The 16513-nt window shown below is 33.1% G+C and overlaps 1 protein-coding gene across 1 annotated transcript; it reads right to left on the bottom strand.

Moving 5' to 3' along the window:
• Positions 1–15507: 15507 nt before the first annotated feature.
• LOC110104713 lies at positions 15508–16221 on the bottom strand. Its single transcript, XM_020833944.1, has one exon. It carries the CDS (start codon positions 16219–16221, stop codon positions 15508–15510), a length of 714 nt encoding a protein of 237 aa, XP_020689603.1.
• Positions 16222–16513: the final 292 nt, after the last annotated feature.

Below are 16513 nucleotides of genomic sequence, written 5' to 3'. Positions count from 1 at the left end.
TATGTTAAAACACTTTCTCTTGATTTTGTTAATGTACTACAAATAGCAGGCTTATTCGATAACAAAACATATTTTTATAAATAAACTAAAAGAAGTTTAATAGGGTGTAGGAGAAATTTTGTCATCCTCAACGGATTGCATATTTTGTTATTAAACATGACATTGAAAATGATATGTTTTCTAGATGGTCAAAAATACCATTTTATTATGGACTTAATGTCAAAATTTATAATTTTAATATTAACAGAGATTCCCCTCCACTCAATATTATGTTAAATGTGATTTATTTTATTTTGGCGTATGAATTCCCCATAGAGGAAGCCCCTATGGTTAATTACTTCTCAAGCTCTAATCACTTGAGAATGCATTTGATTAAGCTAGTGGTTTTCTTCCTTATGAAAATCATCAAAATATTGGCTGAAAATATTTATTTTAAAATTCATTAAATTCTTGATTAAATATAAGGTCTTTAATATTTTTAAAGGAGGAGCATAAACTTTAATTTGAATTTTCGAATGAGAGCCAAAGGGGAGAGGTGAAGGAGTAATTGATTCTTAGGGAGACTTAGAGGTACTCAAAATATCCTATGTTAAGCTTTACATTTTAGAATAAAATTATGTTAAAGTTTATCATTTTAATTTAGTATGTTTGGGTTTATATTTCAACAATAAAGGTTTGAGGAAATGCCTAAAAGGGAAGGACCTTCGAGGTGGTTGAAGTTAACATATACCTCTGACTAGCCCAACCTTTGAATTTATTGCCATACCTAGAAAGAGTTAATAACTAACTCACCTAATTGCTTATAAAATAATGAAATTTGGTCACAATGCATACGAAGAGTAGTTTGGGTTTTTTGTTTAGAGAATAAGGCTAATAGCTTGGTTTTGAGGCCAAGATGTTTGACCATAAGGGTATGCATAATGTTGACCCATAAAAATGAATATTTTGTTGTCTACTTCTTAAGTGAGAGCTTCTTTATATGTGATACAATAGCTATGCATGATCATATTAATTTTAGAAAACTTTACCCCTTCAATGCAGGCATACAATTCTCTATTATTTCAAAAAATTATGATTCATATAGTTGATTTTAGATTTTTTATATTTTAAAGTGTAAAAAAATAATTTTATCCTTAGAGCCTATATCTTCAAAAGTCTAAGCCACCCTGAATTAATGCCAAAGAAGAAACCTAGGAAAATCATGCATTTTCTAATGCACAATCAGGTAAATAAAAAACTCATGCTTTTGTATATATATATATCAACTAAATCTAAAATGTAAGAAATGTCACAATTATTAAATCAAAATTTTGTAGCAGAGTTACCTGCCTTATACAACCTATATAATGTTTATTTATAGACTCTACTTGTTCTGGCTTCTAGGTAGGTCTTGGGCTTGACCTTTAGCAAGTACATCCTCTTGATCCACCTCTCCTTTGATTGAACCCCACAAGTTGAAATTCAACCTAACTTTAATTAAATACATTTGAAAATTAAAAGATTCAAATCTATAAAATAAAGGATTAGAAAATATTTTATATAACAAAAATATCACTACAAGAATGTAGTTTTTATTTATATTTTATTGTACCCCCTTTTGAACATGGCCACCTATATATATATATATATATATATATATTTCTACACTATCTGATTAAAGGAAATTTCCCACAATGCAGACAATTCAAAGGTGTCTTAGTGAATATGATGAAACTTATAGATTGGGTCCAAGATATATGTGTTCAATATATAGATTTTGGGAGAGATGTTGGAGGATTCTCCTTATCTTTGAAGAAATGGAGAGGAAACTTTCATGCAACTTTGAGATTGGAGGGAAGGAGATGAAACCTATAGCTTTGAGGCTAAATAAATTGTTGTTTCTTTTATCTTTTAGGCAAAAGAAAAGGAGGAGAGATATCTGACATATATATTTTATGCTAAGTGTTGGAGATTTACCCTTAGCTCAGGATCTAAAAGGAGGGGAGGATCTCTTATAACTTTGGGGTTGGAGGATAAAGGGAAAAAACCTATAGCTTTTTTGAACTAAAATTATAATTCTTCTAAAGATGTTGGATTTCATAGAAATAAATGATTTGTAGATTTAAGGCAACAAATCTAGAGGAGGTCACCATGAATTTTTTAATCATGGTGGGGGGCTCTTCTTTAGCTTTTAGCTCAAGAGCTGGGGAATATTTATAGATTTTGGTTTACAAACTAAGAGGAATTATTATTGAAATTTTATTTTATATGATGGATATTTAGTTTGCTAATTATAGTTAGAGCATACATAAGAGAATTACATATCAATTTGGACTTCAAATTGAGGATTCGTTGGACTTTCGGGTGTCAAAAGAGAATGGTTTATTCATCCATCTTGGATTGGAGGAACTTTTAGGTATTCCAACAAATGGAATGAAGTAATTTAGAACATGGCTCTTACTTAGGGAGCTTGTGGGTGAAAGTACTCAGATGACACTAGAAAGTGCTCTGATACCACTTGAAAGTTTGTTAGGGATGTTAAGCCCTATACAACTGGCCCAAGGCAAAATAAAGAGAGTGGTGAATTGGTAAAGAAGAAACTTTAAGCGAAGTACAAACTAAAATCACCACAAATAAAACAAATGCGAAAATTAAATGCGGAAGCAGATAATAAGAAAGAACACACCGGATTTATAGTGGTTCAATCAAACCTTGACGTATGTCCACTCCTTAGAGGCACCCTCCAAGTATTGCACTAAAACAAGTGTCTCTCCTTTAGCCCCCACAGCTAGGCGGAGAATCCCTTATAAAATAACTTCCACCTTCCCCGGTGCGACAGAGTTGCCGGGTCATTTGACACCAAAGAGAACTTCTTCTTTGTTGAACTTCCCTCGAGATAAGCCTTGAATCCGACGGTATGAAGATTCAAGCCTGCCGGAGCAACCGTATGGAATCCCCCTCCACACTCCCTTGAGTCCCACCTCACAGGATCTTCTCTCTCTCACAGACTTCACCCGTTCTTCACTCCCTTTCAAGCTTTCTCTTCAAGTTTCCCCCACAAGAATGAAGCTACAAAGGCTGCCAAAGATACTTACAAAGTGTCATGTCATAGCTTAAATAGAAGAACTAAAAATGAGCCCATTAATGCAAGTTGCCGAATTTATCATCCAAGATGATAGACATATCGTTCTGGACGATTAGTTCAAATATGAGGAAATCATCCTGAATATCGCCCTGAAATGAAGCTAGCCGATGTCTAATCGGCCCGGACGATCTTGCGATCGGCCCGGACGAAATCACCATTAATTGTCTTCCAAAATTGCCAGAGAAATTCTGGAAAAATTATCCTGGAACATCCTGGCCAATATTTTATAGTTCAGGCCAATCCACCAGACCGATATCCAAAAATAAGAATTTCCAAAGTAGATCTAGTGATAGATTCTTTCTGAATTGAGCATATCATCCTGGCCGATACAAAATCGTCCAGGACGATGAGCTTTGCATAATGATGACTGCTTTAATGAGGATGCCCTAATTAGAATTTTTACTTTTGGATAGATCATCCAGGCCGATATAAATATCATTTCGGATGATGTTACCAAAAATAGAATTCTTTAGGGAACAACAGAAAAATGTTCCAAGCTACAAAACACCAGGAGCCACACCAAATACAATAGACTCAAGAAAGGAAAAAATGTACAAACTGACTCAGACCTAGTCTACCTAATCTTGAGCTGGTTCTAAATTGCAGTCTGATCGTGTGGACCTAAAATGTCAGTAAATAAGGCCATCATAGAGAAATAAGAGTGTTTGTTATCATCAAAATTATAAACCATAAAAACTGATCCGCACCAATCTCCCCCTTTTTTATGATGGCAAACACAATAATTTGAATTTTCAAAAAGGAACATTTTCTCCTAATATCCCCCTCACTAGAATAACTCTTTAAAAAAAAAGGGAGATAAAAAAAAATTGTTATTTTTTTGTAAAAGATACAAATTCAACAGTACGTTCTCCCCCTTTGACATTATCAAAAAGAGAGGAGGCACAAACAAAAGAAAATGAACAAAAGACAAAAATATTCCTTGATCTAGTGAAAAAATAAATATTCTTAAAATGAGAAAGTTACCTCTTGGTTTTAATAAAAAACTTAGTAGAATTGGATTGACAACGCATAGCCCAGAAAAGGTTAGAAATTCAGAATTTGATAATCCAAACTCAAGTTCTTTAAAAAGGCTAAAAAAACTTTTTAATTCAATATCTAAATCATGAAATAAATTAGAGATAGAAACAATCAGTTTTCAAAAACTCCTTCCATAAAATATATCTAATAGATGATCAATGCACGAATTGTTGAATCAAGAATCAAGATTTTCAAACTCAAGTATCTAAAGTATCAAGGATTTTCTTAAGCTTTTAAGAAGTACAAGAATGATAAGCATTAAATTTTTTGGACTCATTTTATGCCTCTTGACAATTGGTTGGCGCACTACGCATCTTTTGATTTTTGATACACTTTTGTGTATATTTTTCAATTTGGCGTCATTGCGCATCTTTTATTTTTGTCATCATTGGCCAATTTTTCAATATGCTACCTTTCTGAAGTGTTAAAAAACAAAAGTAAAGCTATCCTATTGATAAAGAGAATTCTTGATTAAGATTTATGAGTTAGATTCATAAACTTGCAAAAGATCCCTATGCGATAAATAAAATGTAAGGAGATAAAAACTTTAGTTTCAAAAATCAATTTAATAGATGAAAAAGATTTTAAATCAAAAGTAGAATAACCTCTTTTAGAAAATAATGATTGAGAATAAAAAATATGAGTTTTCTTCCTTTGACTGTTTTAGAGAAGTCAAACACAACTTACCAAAGATTTCAAGAAAAAAATAGGAAGTAGAATTTTTATTTTTAGAAAAGTGAATGTGTGTGTTAATCAGAGAAATACTTTCACAAAATAAGTAAAAAAAAAACAAAGAATAAAAAAATTAAAAAAAACAAAAAATAAAAAAACAATACAAAAACACGAAAAGCTTTTAACCATTATCTCTCTCCTGGACCGATGCTTCAGAAACGAAATCTGCCCATGAGATTTTTTATCTTTTATTATTTCCCCAGTTTAAATTTTGTTTTGCCTTGCCCTTTTCTTTTGCAGGAAGAATTTTTAAATTAGGGCACTGATTTTTCATATGTCCTGGCTTTCTGCATTGAAAGCAAATAATGTTAGAAGAAATATGGACATCCTTAGCACTTTTACCTTTTTTCCACTTTTGCTTACTCTTTGGTGAGCTTTGTGAATTAGTTGACAAGTTATTTCATTCGTCACCAACTAAGCTATCTCATTCTGTATCTTCAGCTTTTAGAACAATCGTTTCTTCTGCATCCAAAAGTCTTTGACCCAAACCTTGCTCGTAGGCAATGAGTGAGCCAATCAAACTATCAATAGAATATTCATTCAAATCTTTTGATTCACAAATAGCAACTACTTTAGAATTGAACTTATCCAGCAGACAACGAAGAATTTTGTTAACTTTTTTCAAAATTTGAAAATTCTTTTTATAAGGCATGCAATGATGTTACAATTTGAATGAACCTGATATACATGTCTAAGATTGTTTCAAAAGGTTTCATGGAAAATAGTTCAAAATCATGCATTAACATATTCAACTTAAGTTGCTTGATTTCACTAGTGCCATCATATATGGTGTGTAGTTTATCCCAAACTTCCTTACTAGTAGTGCACGTGGATACTAACATGAAATCTTCAAAATTTAAAGCACAGAAAAAGCAATTTAAAGATTTTGCATTGAGTTGTTCTTCCCTATTCCATTGATTAAAAGGAATATCAGTTTTAATTCCATTAACAATACATGACGGTGATGAATAACCAGTTAAAATCATATGCAACATGCAAAAATTAATTGATTGCAAAAAAAGACATGTGAATTTTCCAAAAATCAAATGTAATATTTTAAAACAAAGGTGGTCTGGTGATTGAGTAACCTTCTGCAATATTATGATTTGTAAAATTTTCCATGGATTGAAATTCAAAAGCTTTTAAAAACTTATTTTATGAATCCAGCTATGATACTACTTGAAAGTGCTCAGATGACACTAGAAAGTGCTCTGATACCACTTGAAAGTTCATTAAGGATGTTAAGCCCTATAGAACTTGCCCAAGGCAAAATAAAGAGAGTGGTGAATTGGTAAAGAAAAACTTTAAGCAAAGTACAAACCAAAATCACCACAAATAAAACAAATGCGGAAATTAAATGCGGAAGCAAATAATAAGAAAGAACACACCGGATTTATAGTGGTTCGGTCAAACCTTGAACTACGTCCACTCCTTAGAGGAACCCTCCAAGTATTGCACTAAAACAAGTGTCTCTCCTTTAGCCCCGACAGCTAGGCGGAGAAGCCCTTACAAAATCACTTCCACCTTCCCCGATGTGGCAGAGTTGTCAGGTTATTTGACACCAAAGTGAACTTCTTCTTTGGTGAACTTCCCTTGAGACAATCCTTGAATCCGATGGTATGAAGATGCAAGCCTGCCGGAACAACCGTGTGGAATCCCCCTCCACACTCCCTTGAGTCCCACCTCACAGGATCTTCTCCCTCTCTCAGACTTCACCCGTTCCTCACTCCCTTTCAAGCTTTCTTTTCAAGTTTCCCCCACAGGAATGAAGCTACAATGGCTGCCAAAGACACTTACAAAGTGTCATGTCATAGCTTAAATAAAAGAGCTAAAAATGAGCTCATTAATACAAGTTGCCGACTTTATCGTCCATGACGATAGACATATCGTCCTGGCAGATTAGTTCCAAAATGAGGAAAATCATCCTTAATATCGCCCTGAAATGAAGCTTGCCAATGTCTAATCAGCCCGAACGATCTTTCGATCGGCCTGGACGAAATCCCCAATAATTGCTTTCCAAAATTGCTAGAGAAATTTTGAAAAAATTGTCCTGGATCGTCCTGGCCAATATTTTATAGTCCAGGCCGATCCACCAGGCTGATATTAAAAAATAAGAATTTCCTAAGTAGATCTTACGGCAGATTCTTTATGAATTGAGCCTATCGTCCTGGCCCATTCAAAATTATTCAAGACTATGTGTTTTGCATAATGACGGCTGCTTTAATAAGGATGCCCTAATTAGGGTTTCTGCTTTTGGATAGATCGTCAAGGCCGATATAAATATCATCCCGAATGATGTTACCAAAAATAGAAATCTTTAGAGAACAACAGAAAAATCTTCCAAGCTTCAAAACACCAGGAGCCACACCAAATACAATAGACTCAAGAAAGGAAAAAAATGTACAAACTGACTCAGACCTAGTCTACCTAATCTTGAGCTGGTTCTAAATTACAGTCTGATCGTGCGGACCTGAAATGTAAGTAAATAAGGCCGTCGTAGATAAATAAGAGTTTTTGTTATCATCAAAATCATAAACCATGATAACAGATCCGCAACAGTGGGATGGCATATTGAATTTTTTTGAGAAAATTTATATAACCGCACACAAAGAGATCAATGATAGCTTCTAAGGAATGTTAAAGATTTATGCTATGAAGCCTTTGGAAACCTTGAGATAGTTCAAAACACCTTGCATGAAGAAAATATTCAAAAGAAAGAGAGTTCCCTAATATTCTATGAATGTTTTAGATTCATTAAAAAAGGGGAGAATGGATTTATACCATTTCTAGGAAAAGTTAAAATCAAGAAAAACCTACAAGTGTTTGCATGTGATTTGTATCATTTTAAAACTTCATTTTTTAAAAACATCACATGTGACTTTGATTGGCTATCCACATAATGAAAACCTTTAGATGAACCATTGAGGGTATATGATGTGTTTCACAATGATTTAGAACTATTTTGGAACAAAAAAAGGCTCAGATCCAGCTGTACAACAAAGCAAGCCATAAGATCAAATCTGTGGTTTGAAAATAAAATAGAATGAAAGGATTTGAACTATTGATCGGTAGATCAATAGTTTGAATCATGAGTAGCTCATGCAAACTAAACCCTAAACCCTAAAATCAATAATTGATCTGTTCTTGACAATCACTCAACCATTTTACATAAAATTTTAAACAGGGATAAATGTTGAGAACCAAAATCATGTCGATTTGATTATGTGGTCTAAAAATTGCTTATTCAAAAGTTACTTCTACCTATGTGTCCTAGGATAGGTTTAAGGTTTTACCTTAATCCAATAGTTAGATTTTAGTGATTTTGGATTCTTTAATACTGTAGTATATCTATGTAACTTAGCCTAGTTGAAGCCATTGTCTGAAACACTCTTAATCAAGAAATATATATACCCTTTAATAGTGTTGGCCTTCAGTTCACTTACAATCTTGCCACCAGTAGCTCTTTTATGGTGAATTTGAAATGAGGATATAGAAAGGGGAATGTGGGAATCTCAAATGTTTTATGATGGGCCATTAAGAGATAGAGCTAGGGATGTGTATGTGAATCATATGAATTATTTGGCTAATTTAAACTCCATGAGCTGGTTAGACTGCTAGGATTACTTTGGCTTAACCCCTAGGTAATTGTCAACTATCCTAGGGTAGTTAGGAGTAAAGGGCAAGGATGTCCTAAGGAAAATGAGGTAGAAAGTTTTTTTAGCTTCATATATGATAAGGGTATAATATGGGATGTTTTGATTTAAATGAATGGCTAAGATGGGTTGAAATAAAGGCTGAGAATATTCTAGAACTCATTTAGAAGGCTGGACGGGTCTGGGCTTGATAAGGAAAGTTGGATTGGAGGATTTAATCATTTGAGATTGATTAACAATTAGTTTGACTTTTTGACTAGTCAATTATTGGTATGGTGGAGTCAACGTGATGAGTGGATTCTTATTGAATGGTCTCCAAGTGGTTTGATATTAAAAGATTGGAGTTGAGTGCATATTCATGAATAAGTGAAAGTATGACTAAGTCATAATGGGTTGACTTGGTCAAACTAACAATGACTTGACCCATGTTGAGCTTAGACACATTCAAGCCATGATATTGGATTGGAATGAAAGCTTGATAGGAGTTTAAATGAATGTATGTACAATTTTGACCAAAATATAGAGGTTTAACTAAGATTAACATGTTGACTTGGTCAAACTAATCAACATTTGACCTATGATGAAGTTAAAAGAATTTAATCCTTGGGTTGAAATGCATTTGAGGATCTGATAATGTTTAAATGGATTTATTTAATAGGGATCATTAATTTGATTCAATTGGGTCAATTTTCATTAAAGTTCGGCTTAGTTGACAAAGTCAACTTTGATTATGTTAAGTTCACTAGTCAACTCCAAGTTACAAGAAGAAGGTAATTAAAGAGTTTTGATTGTGTTTGAATGCATTTAAAAATTTATTTAATGTGAGTAAATATTAAAGGCTAATTTGGTCAACCTAGGTTGACTTAGTCAAGCTAGGTTAACTTGGTCAACTAGGTTGACCCAATTCCTGGGTTTAGGCTCAATAGGCTTGGTTTGATCAATGGAGTATGGTGGGGGTGCTCTCACGAGTAAGAATGGCCATTTGGGTAAAATTGATCATTTAGATCCTTAAAGGGAAATTTGGTCAACCTAGGTTGTCATTATTAACAGGTTGACTCAAGTCATGGGTTCAGACTCAATATGTTTTAAATGTTCATTAGAGACCAATAGAGGTGGTCTCTATTGTAACTCAGGAGTCCATCTTTAGAATGTGTTTTTGATGATATAAAAATATTATTATTCTGTTTAATTTTATCATTTCTCCATAGCATGTACTAGATAATTGAAGTTTGTTATTTGTGTGTACTAACATTTTAGAGAAATCAAACTTTAAAATGCTAAATATTTCAAGATAAAATAGTTTAGGGTTTCTGGTAATGAAGTCTATAAATTTTTTATTTTTCTTGAGTCTATATTAATGTGATTGTAATTAGGTAACCCTGCACACACATTATTGGAGAGTGAGTTAAAACTTACAATTTTAAAACTAATTATATTGTATGATTTACAATAGTACTAAACAATTTGCTACATTTTAAATCCAAAAAGAAGTTAATCAAATCTTATTTTATATTTTTACATTGTTCGTACTATATAATGTTAGTTCGTATAGATAACTCATAGAGTATAAAATGGGTGTGTACCAATTTATCCCAAATGAATTTATTTTTTTTGTATTGTTCATATCGTATGATGTAAATTCATATAGACAACTCACAATACTAAATCATATACGTACCAGCTCATCCAAAATGAATTGATTTGCTTTTATATTATTTATACTGTACGAAGTAAGTTAGTACAGATGACTGAAAGAGTAAAAAATAGTGTCACCCAAGTTCATACCAAATGAAGCATGATTTGTGTTAACGATTTGTATTGTGTGATATTAGTTAATTCATACAACCAATAAAATATGAAATTAGGTTTGTACAGGATTGAAAATAACAAATAGGTTTAATTTTGAACTTTTTATACAGTACGATGTCAGTTCCTAATACAATTGATAAAGTACTAAATAAGGTTCGTATAGTATCATATATGGATTTTTTGAAATGTTCATATTGGTGATCCTTGTTTGGTTGACTTGTAATTTTTATTTTTCTGGATAGTTTTTCTTGTGTTATATATATAAAAGTCCTAAAAACTTACATTCTATACCTTTGCTATGATTTTCTCTTAAGAGTGCCCATTATGTGTGAGTATTTAAGAGAGATTATGAGAGTGAAATGTGAGTGATCAATTGAGCTAGAGTTGTGAGGGATTCATAAGGTTTCCCAAAGCGAGGATCTCTTTTCCTCTTCTAAATTTCTATTTGTCTCCTCTGGATGCTTTTGAGAGAAGATCTTCAATAATATGTTGTAGTACATTGCCATAACTAGGAGGTTGAGAAAGAAAATCAATACTTTGCCATCACCAAAGGGTAAAAAATGATTTTGGTACTCTACCATATCCAGGAGAGTTAAAAAGGATGTTGATACTCCACTGTAAACAGAATGGTGAGAAAGGATGTCAGTACCGTTTTGCACCGGGGTTGGAGAAAGAGAGTTTGTAAAGGCATTTCCACCTTGATGTGGGAGCAAAAGGAGAGTTCATTTGACTTAGTGTAATACTAGGAGAAGGAGACTCTAGGGAGTGGATGTAGGTTCAATTTGGATAAAACTACTATAAATTTGGTGTTCTTTTATTTAATTTAGTTTTCAATATTTTTTATTTTTTTACACTTTAAATTTTATGGTAGAAACATTTATTGTGATAATCGGTTTATTATGCAACTGCATATTTCTATATCATTCCATAAAGTTTACAAAAATCGTTTTTGAAAATCCATGAAATTTTTCAAAATTACCAATTCAGCCCCCCTCTTGGTAAGCATTGGGACATTTCAATAAGGTATAACAACCTAATCAAACTTTCTAGTGGTATCAGAGCCTATTTCATTAATTAAAATTAGACAACTTTTTGAAAAATGATCATGAGTACTTTTGAAAACTATAGCACTCCTAAAGGATAGTTTATTACTAGACCACCTTTATTCGATAGTGCCCCTTTCAAATTTAGAAAACTTGCATGTCTACTTTTTTTAAATCACTTTATTATCTCATGTGGATAATAGTACAAGAAGGATACACTAGACCAACTAGACTTGTTGATGGCATTAGAGTTGAACCACCATTCACTAATTGGACACAAGAAGGAAAAGACTTAGCATGGCCAAATGTAAAATGTTTTAATAATTTTATGTTGCATTAAAATCAAAAGATTATATACATGTTTCTACTTGCAAATCTAGAAAAGAAATATACGACAGGCTTTGCATAACTTATGAAGGGACAAATGAGGTTAAAAAATCTAGATTCAACATTTAGTTACATGACTATGAACTATTTCGCATGAAACCATATTATTTAATTTATGATATGTATACACGTTTTACTCAGATGTTACCTCATTTCATGCTTTAGGTAGAGAACTAACAAATGCAGAAAAGATTAATAAAATCATATATTGTTTACCTACTCCTTATGATTCAAATATAATTTCCATAATAGAGTCAAATGATTTGAATGTATATTTTGTTGACAATCTACTTCTTTTTTTTTTTTCAAAATTACAATTAGCATTAAAGAAGGGAAACTAATTACAAGGTATAGAAACCTCACATTCCTTCTTTAACAAGCAAGACAAATTAGAAGGAATGTCGGTAAATGAGTAACTATCAAAGCAAAAATCATTACTTAAAGCTAAAGTAGCACAACCGTCCGCTACTTTATTACAATCTCTATGAATATGATTAAATACTACCTTTTTGAAATAATTGAGGAATAAGAGATCTTTATTATACCTTGTGCTTAAGTGGCATTTAAGCTTATTCAAAGAATTTTGAATAAAGTGGAAGATGTTTATGTTGTCACCTTCAATGATCACGCCTTTAGTTTCCAACATCCAAGGTTGTATGAATTCCTTTATAGTTAAAACAGCTTCCAATTCAAGTTGAGAAATATCCCAATGAAGTTTCTTCTTTACGAATGGCAACAATAACCTTCCTTTGTGGTCTCTAAATACACCTCCAATTTTGGCTTGATTTGTCTCCAATAATTATGCATCAACATTTATTTTGATCCAATCTAGCGGTGGAGGGTGCCAAGCATTAGTAAACTCCCTTAGTAGATTAGCACCCAAGTTATATAGATTTGGGAATAATTTTTGCTTTGCCAAAAACCGAACATTTGCTTCTACAAAAGCACTATAAGTGATGGAATTACTATGAACAAGGTCAATTCTATTTTTCCAAGAAACAAAAACTGCTGTAAGATAAATTTTTACTATGTTTGGGAACCAAGATGAATGGCTTCTTAGTACTTCAAAGAAATTATCAAGGGAATGGAAGACTGGAATAAAGAAACCCCATTCTCTTAATCTGAGAATGATTTCTTTGATGAATTTGCAATGAACTATTATATGCTCATAGTTCTCTACCATCTGACAACCTCTTGGACATTTATCATTTTGGCTTAAATTTCTATATTTGAGAAATTCAAAAGTTGGAATGGCAAATTTGCTCAGCCTCCACCAGAAAAGCTCTACTCTCTGGTTCAGTTTTAAACCTCTTATCCATTCAGTGAAATCACAAATTTGCTCCTTAGGATGATACTTTAATGATTCAACATAAGCCATGGCAGTTATAATCTTACCATTGTGACTATTGATGGTTTCCAAATAGTCTTCTTCGGCTTCATGATCAATTTTAACTTGTAGAATCAGCATAATGAGATATTCTTTAAAGAAATTATGTAGCAAATTTTTATTCCAAGTGCCATTAGCTAGAATAAACACATCCAGATTAAGGTTATTCAATCTTACACAAGCAGCAAGTGTTGGCCAAGAGTTGACGCATCTATCCAAGAGCCAAATGTCATTCATAACATTTATTTTCTTCCCATTAACAGCATTTCATTTAACAATGGGTTTGAGATGCTTTCCACCATCAAGCAGAATTCTCCAGGTTGATGAGCAAGTTTTCTTTCCTTCAAATATATTATCACCATATTTAGTAATAATATTTCTATGTAAAAAATTATTAGGATATTGAATCAATCTCAAAGCAAGCCTTGATCTAAGAGGTCCCGTCCATTGTACAGTTGAATGTATTCCCAAGCCACCTTCTGATTTTGGTTTGCATAAAACATCCCATGCAACATAATGTAATCCATTTTTGCCCATTTCTTTATGCCATATGAATTCTTTACCGAAATGATCTACTTGATGCAAGATTTTCTTTGGAGTCAAAGAATGAGTTGATAAAAAACTTGGTAAGGTTAGGAGAGAAGCCTTAACTATAGTGATCTTACCAACCATGGAAAGATGCTTGCTTCCCCGTGCATTTAGTCTTTCTAAAATAAGGTCTATCATACCTTGAAAATCAAATGTTTTAAGTCTTCTTAGAGCCATTTTAATACCCATATAAATCATCTCCTTCACCACATTAAAACCCAACTTCTTCTTTATGTATTTCTTCATTGTAAGCTTCACAGCCTTCCAAAATAAAATCTATGATTTGGATGCATTCACTCTTTGTCCAGACCATGTGCAGAAATCCGACACAATGGTTTTCAATTCTTAGGCTACTATTGAAGATGCTTGGAAAAATATTAATACATCATCTGCATACAAGAGATGTGTAATTCTCTAGTTTTTTGGTGTTAAACTAACTCCCAAATGCTGCCCTCTTTTGTTAATCACATGGGAAAGGAGCTAAAAACACATTATGAACAAGTAAGGAGATAATGGACAGCCTTGTCGAAGCCCACATCTAGCTTTGATCCAACTAGATAATCTTCCATTTAGGATGAAGGAGAATCTAACATTCATAACACATTCCATGATAATTTTGCAAAATGAAATAGGAAATCCATAAGTTTGTAAAACTTGATTCAATGTTGGCCATCCCATGCTATGAAATGCTTGTTCCATATATAATTGTATTTCCATAAATCCTTTCTTGTCCTTTGAGGTCCTGAATTTGTTGAAGATTTATTGAGCAAGTAAGCAATGTTCAGACATAGATCTCTCGGGGATGAAAGCAATTTGTTCTTCCAAAATGAGCTTGGAGATACATGGATTTATTTTTTTGACCAACATGGTTGTAACCAACTTATAAGTGGTTTGACACAAGCTAATTGGTCTGAAATTAGAAGGCGTCGTCAGATGTTTCACTTTTGGGATGAATACTATGAAAGTATCCTTCCATTCATCATTCATATTTCCAGATTTGAAGAAGTTTTGAACAACTTTCCAAGTTGATTCTCTAATAATACTCCAAAAGAATTGAAAGAATGATGGAGTAATCCCATCCAAGCCAGGGAATTTGTTTCTCCCTTGTTGAAAAACAGCAGTTTTTAGTTCATCCTGGGTGAAATCATTGTTTAGAAATTTAATATCCATGGAGTTAAGCGTTTTTTCTTCAGGGAAAACCAGCCACCCTTCTAAAATGCAATCTCTGCACTGCCATTTCCTTTCCAAAAAGTTCTGGAAAACATCTTAAATCTGTTCAAAATCTTCCACCAAGGCATTATCATTATTCTTGATTTTTCAGATAAGGTTTCCATTCCTCTTAGCTGATGCAAATCTATGAAAGAAATTTGAGTTTACATCTCCTTCTTCTTGCCATCTCACCTTGGCTCTTTGGTTCCACCATGTAGAAAGTCTACCCAATGTTACATTTAATTCATGCACCTTAAATCCAAGTAATTTCAGCTTTTCATTTGTCAACCCACCTTGAGAAGCTTCTTCCAATTGGTGATCAACTATCTCCTTTTTTAAATTTTCATTTAGTGCATTTAGGCTCTTACATTTGTTCTTGCTCCAGAGGAAAAGGGACCTCAAGGATCTTCTAAGCTTCCTTTGTAATACATCCATCTCATTACCATAATCAGTATTCCTCAAAGCATTAGAAATAATGCTTCTAGCCACTAGATATGATTTCTAGGTTCCTTCAAATCTAATAAAATGACTTTTGTATTATGCTTCCAACATTTTGAAAGCTATAAGGCAATGATCGGATGCAATCATTGCTAAGTGTCTAACACGAGCCAAGGGAACTTTTTTAAGAGCAGACGCATTGAGAAGGCATCTATCAAGTCTTTCCCATATTCTCATATTTCCATCCTTGTTGTTGCACCAAGTGTATTTAGGACCAATAGTACATACATCATGAAAATCATTGTTAGTCATAAACAATTTCATCTCTTGAGGTCCTTTTGAAAAAAGGAACCTCTTGCCACCTCTCTTATCATCATTAGATAATAAGCAATTAAAATCTCCTCCAACAATTGAAGGAATGTCTTCTTTAGTGGATTTTTCAAGCATCTCCCATAAACTTCTCCTTATACGATAATCCTTGTTTGCATACACGGTCCCCACCATCCATGATCCAAACAAAGGAGATTTAAGCATCCCAATAACAATTTGAGAAGAATGATCCATGAATTCAAAGGAAACATTATTTCTATTCCATAAAATAATGATTCCACTTGAATTACCTTCATCAGGATGGTGAAAGAAATCCCACTCCCTTCCAATAACTTTATCAACCTCAAGAATGTCAAAGATTGAGATTCTAGTCTCTACAAGACCAATAAAACAACCTTTATAATCTTTCACTATCTCATTGAGATAGAGGGAAGGCTCCTTCTTCTTGGCCCCCCTACAGTTCCAGAAAATAAGGGAAGCCATTAATTCCCAGAAGGGGATGAATCCCCCCCTTTCTTTTTGATTTTTTTAGTTCCTCTTCCATTCTTACTGACTGTATCCATAGTGCCCAAATCCCTAACCTCTTAGCTAGCTTCAATTTTCCTGATGCTGTCTTGAATACATTATCACATGCAAGAACATCATTTGTTATTACCAAATTTTGCTTGATTGGAATATCAGGAGAAGTGTATACCACAATGTTAGAAATTGGTGGCAGATTTCTTGTCTCAACCTATTATGCAATACCATCAGTCTCCATAGTATCTCTCATGCT

The sequence above is a fragment of the Dendrobium catenatum genome, unplaced genomic scaffold, assembly GCF_001605985.2.
Source record: "Dendrobium catenatum unplaced genomic scaffold, ASM160598v2 fragScaff_scaffold_1107, whole genome shotgun sequence".
NCBI lineage: Eukaryota > Viridiplantae > Streptophyta > Magnoliopsida > Asparagales > Orchidaceae > Dendrobium > Dendrobium catenatum.
The sequence above is the reverse complement of the archived record's forward strand: the minus strand, read 5'-3'. Positions and strand labels throughout refer to the sequence as shown.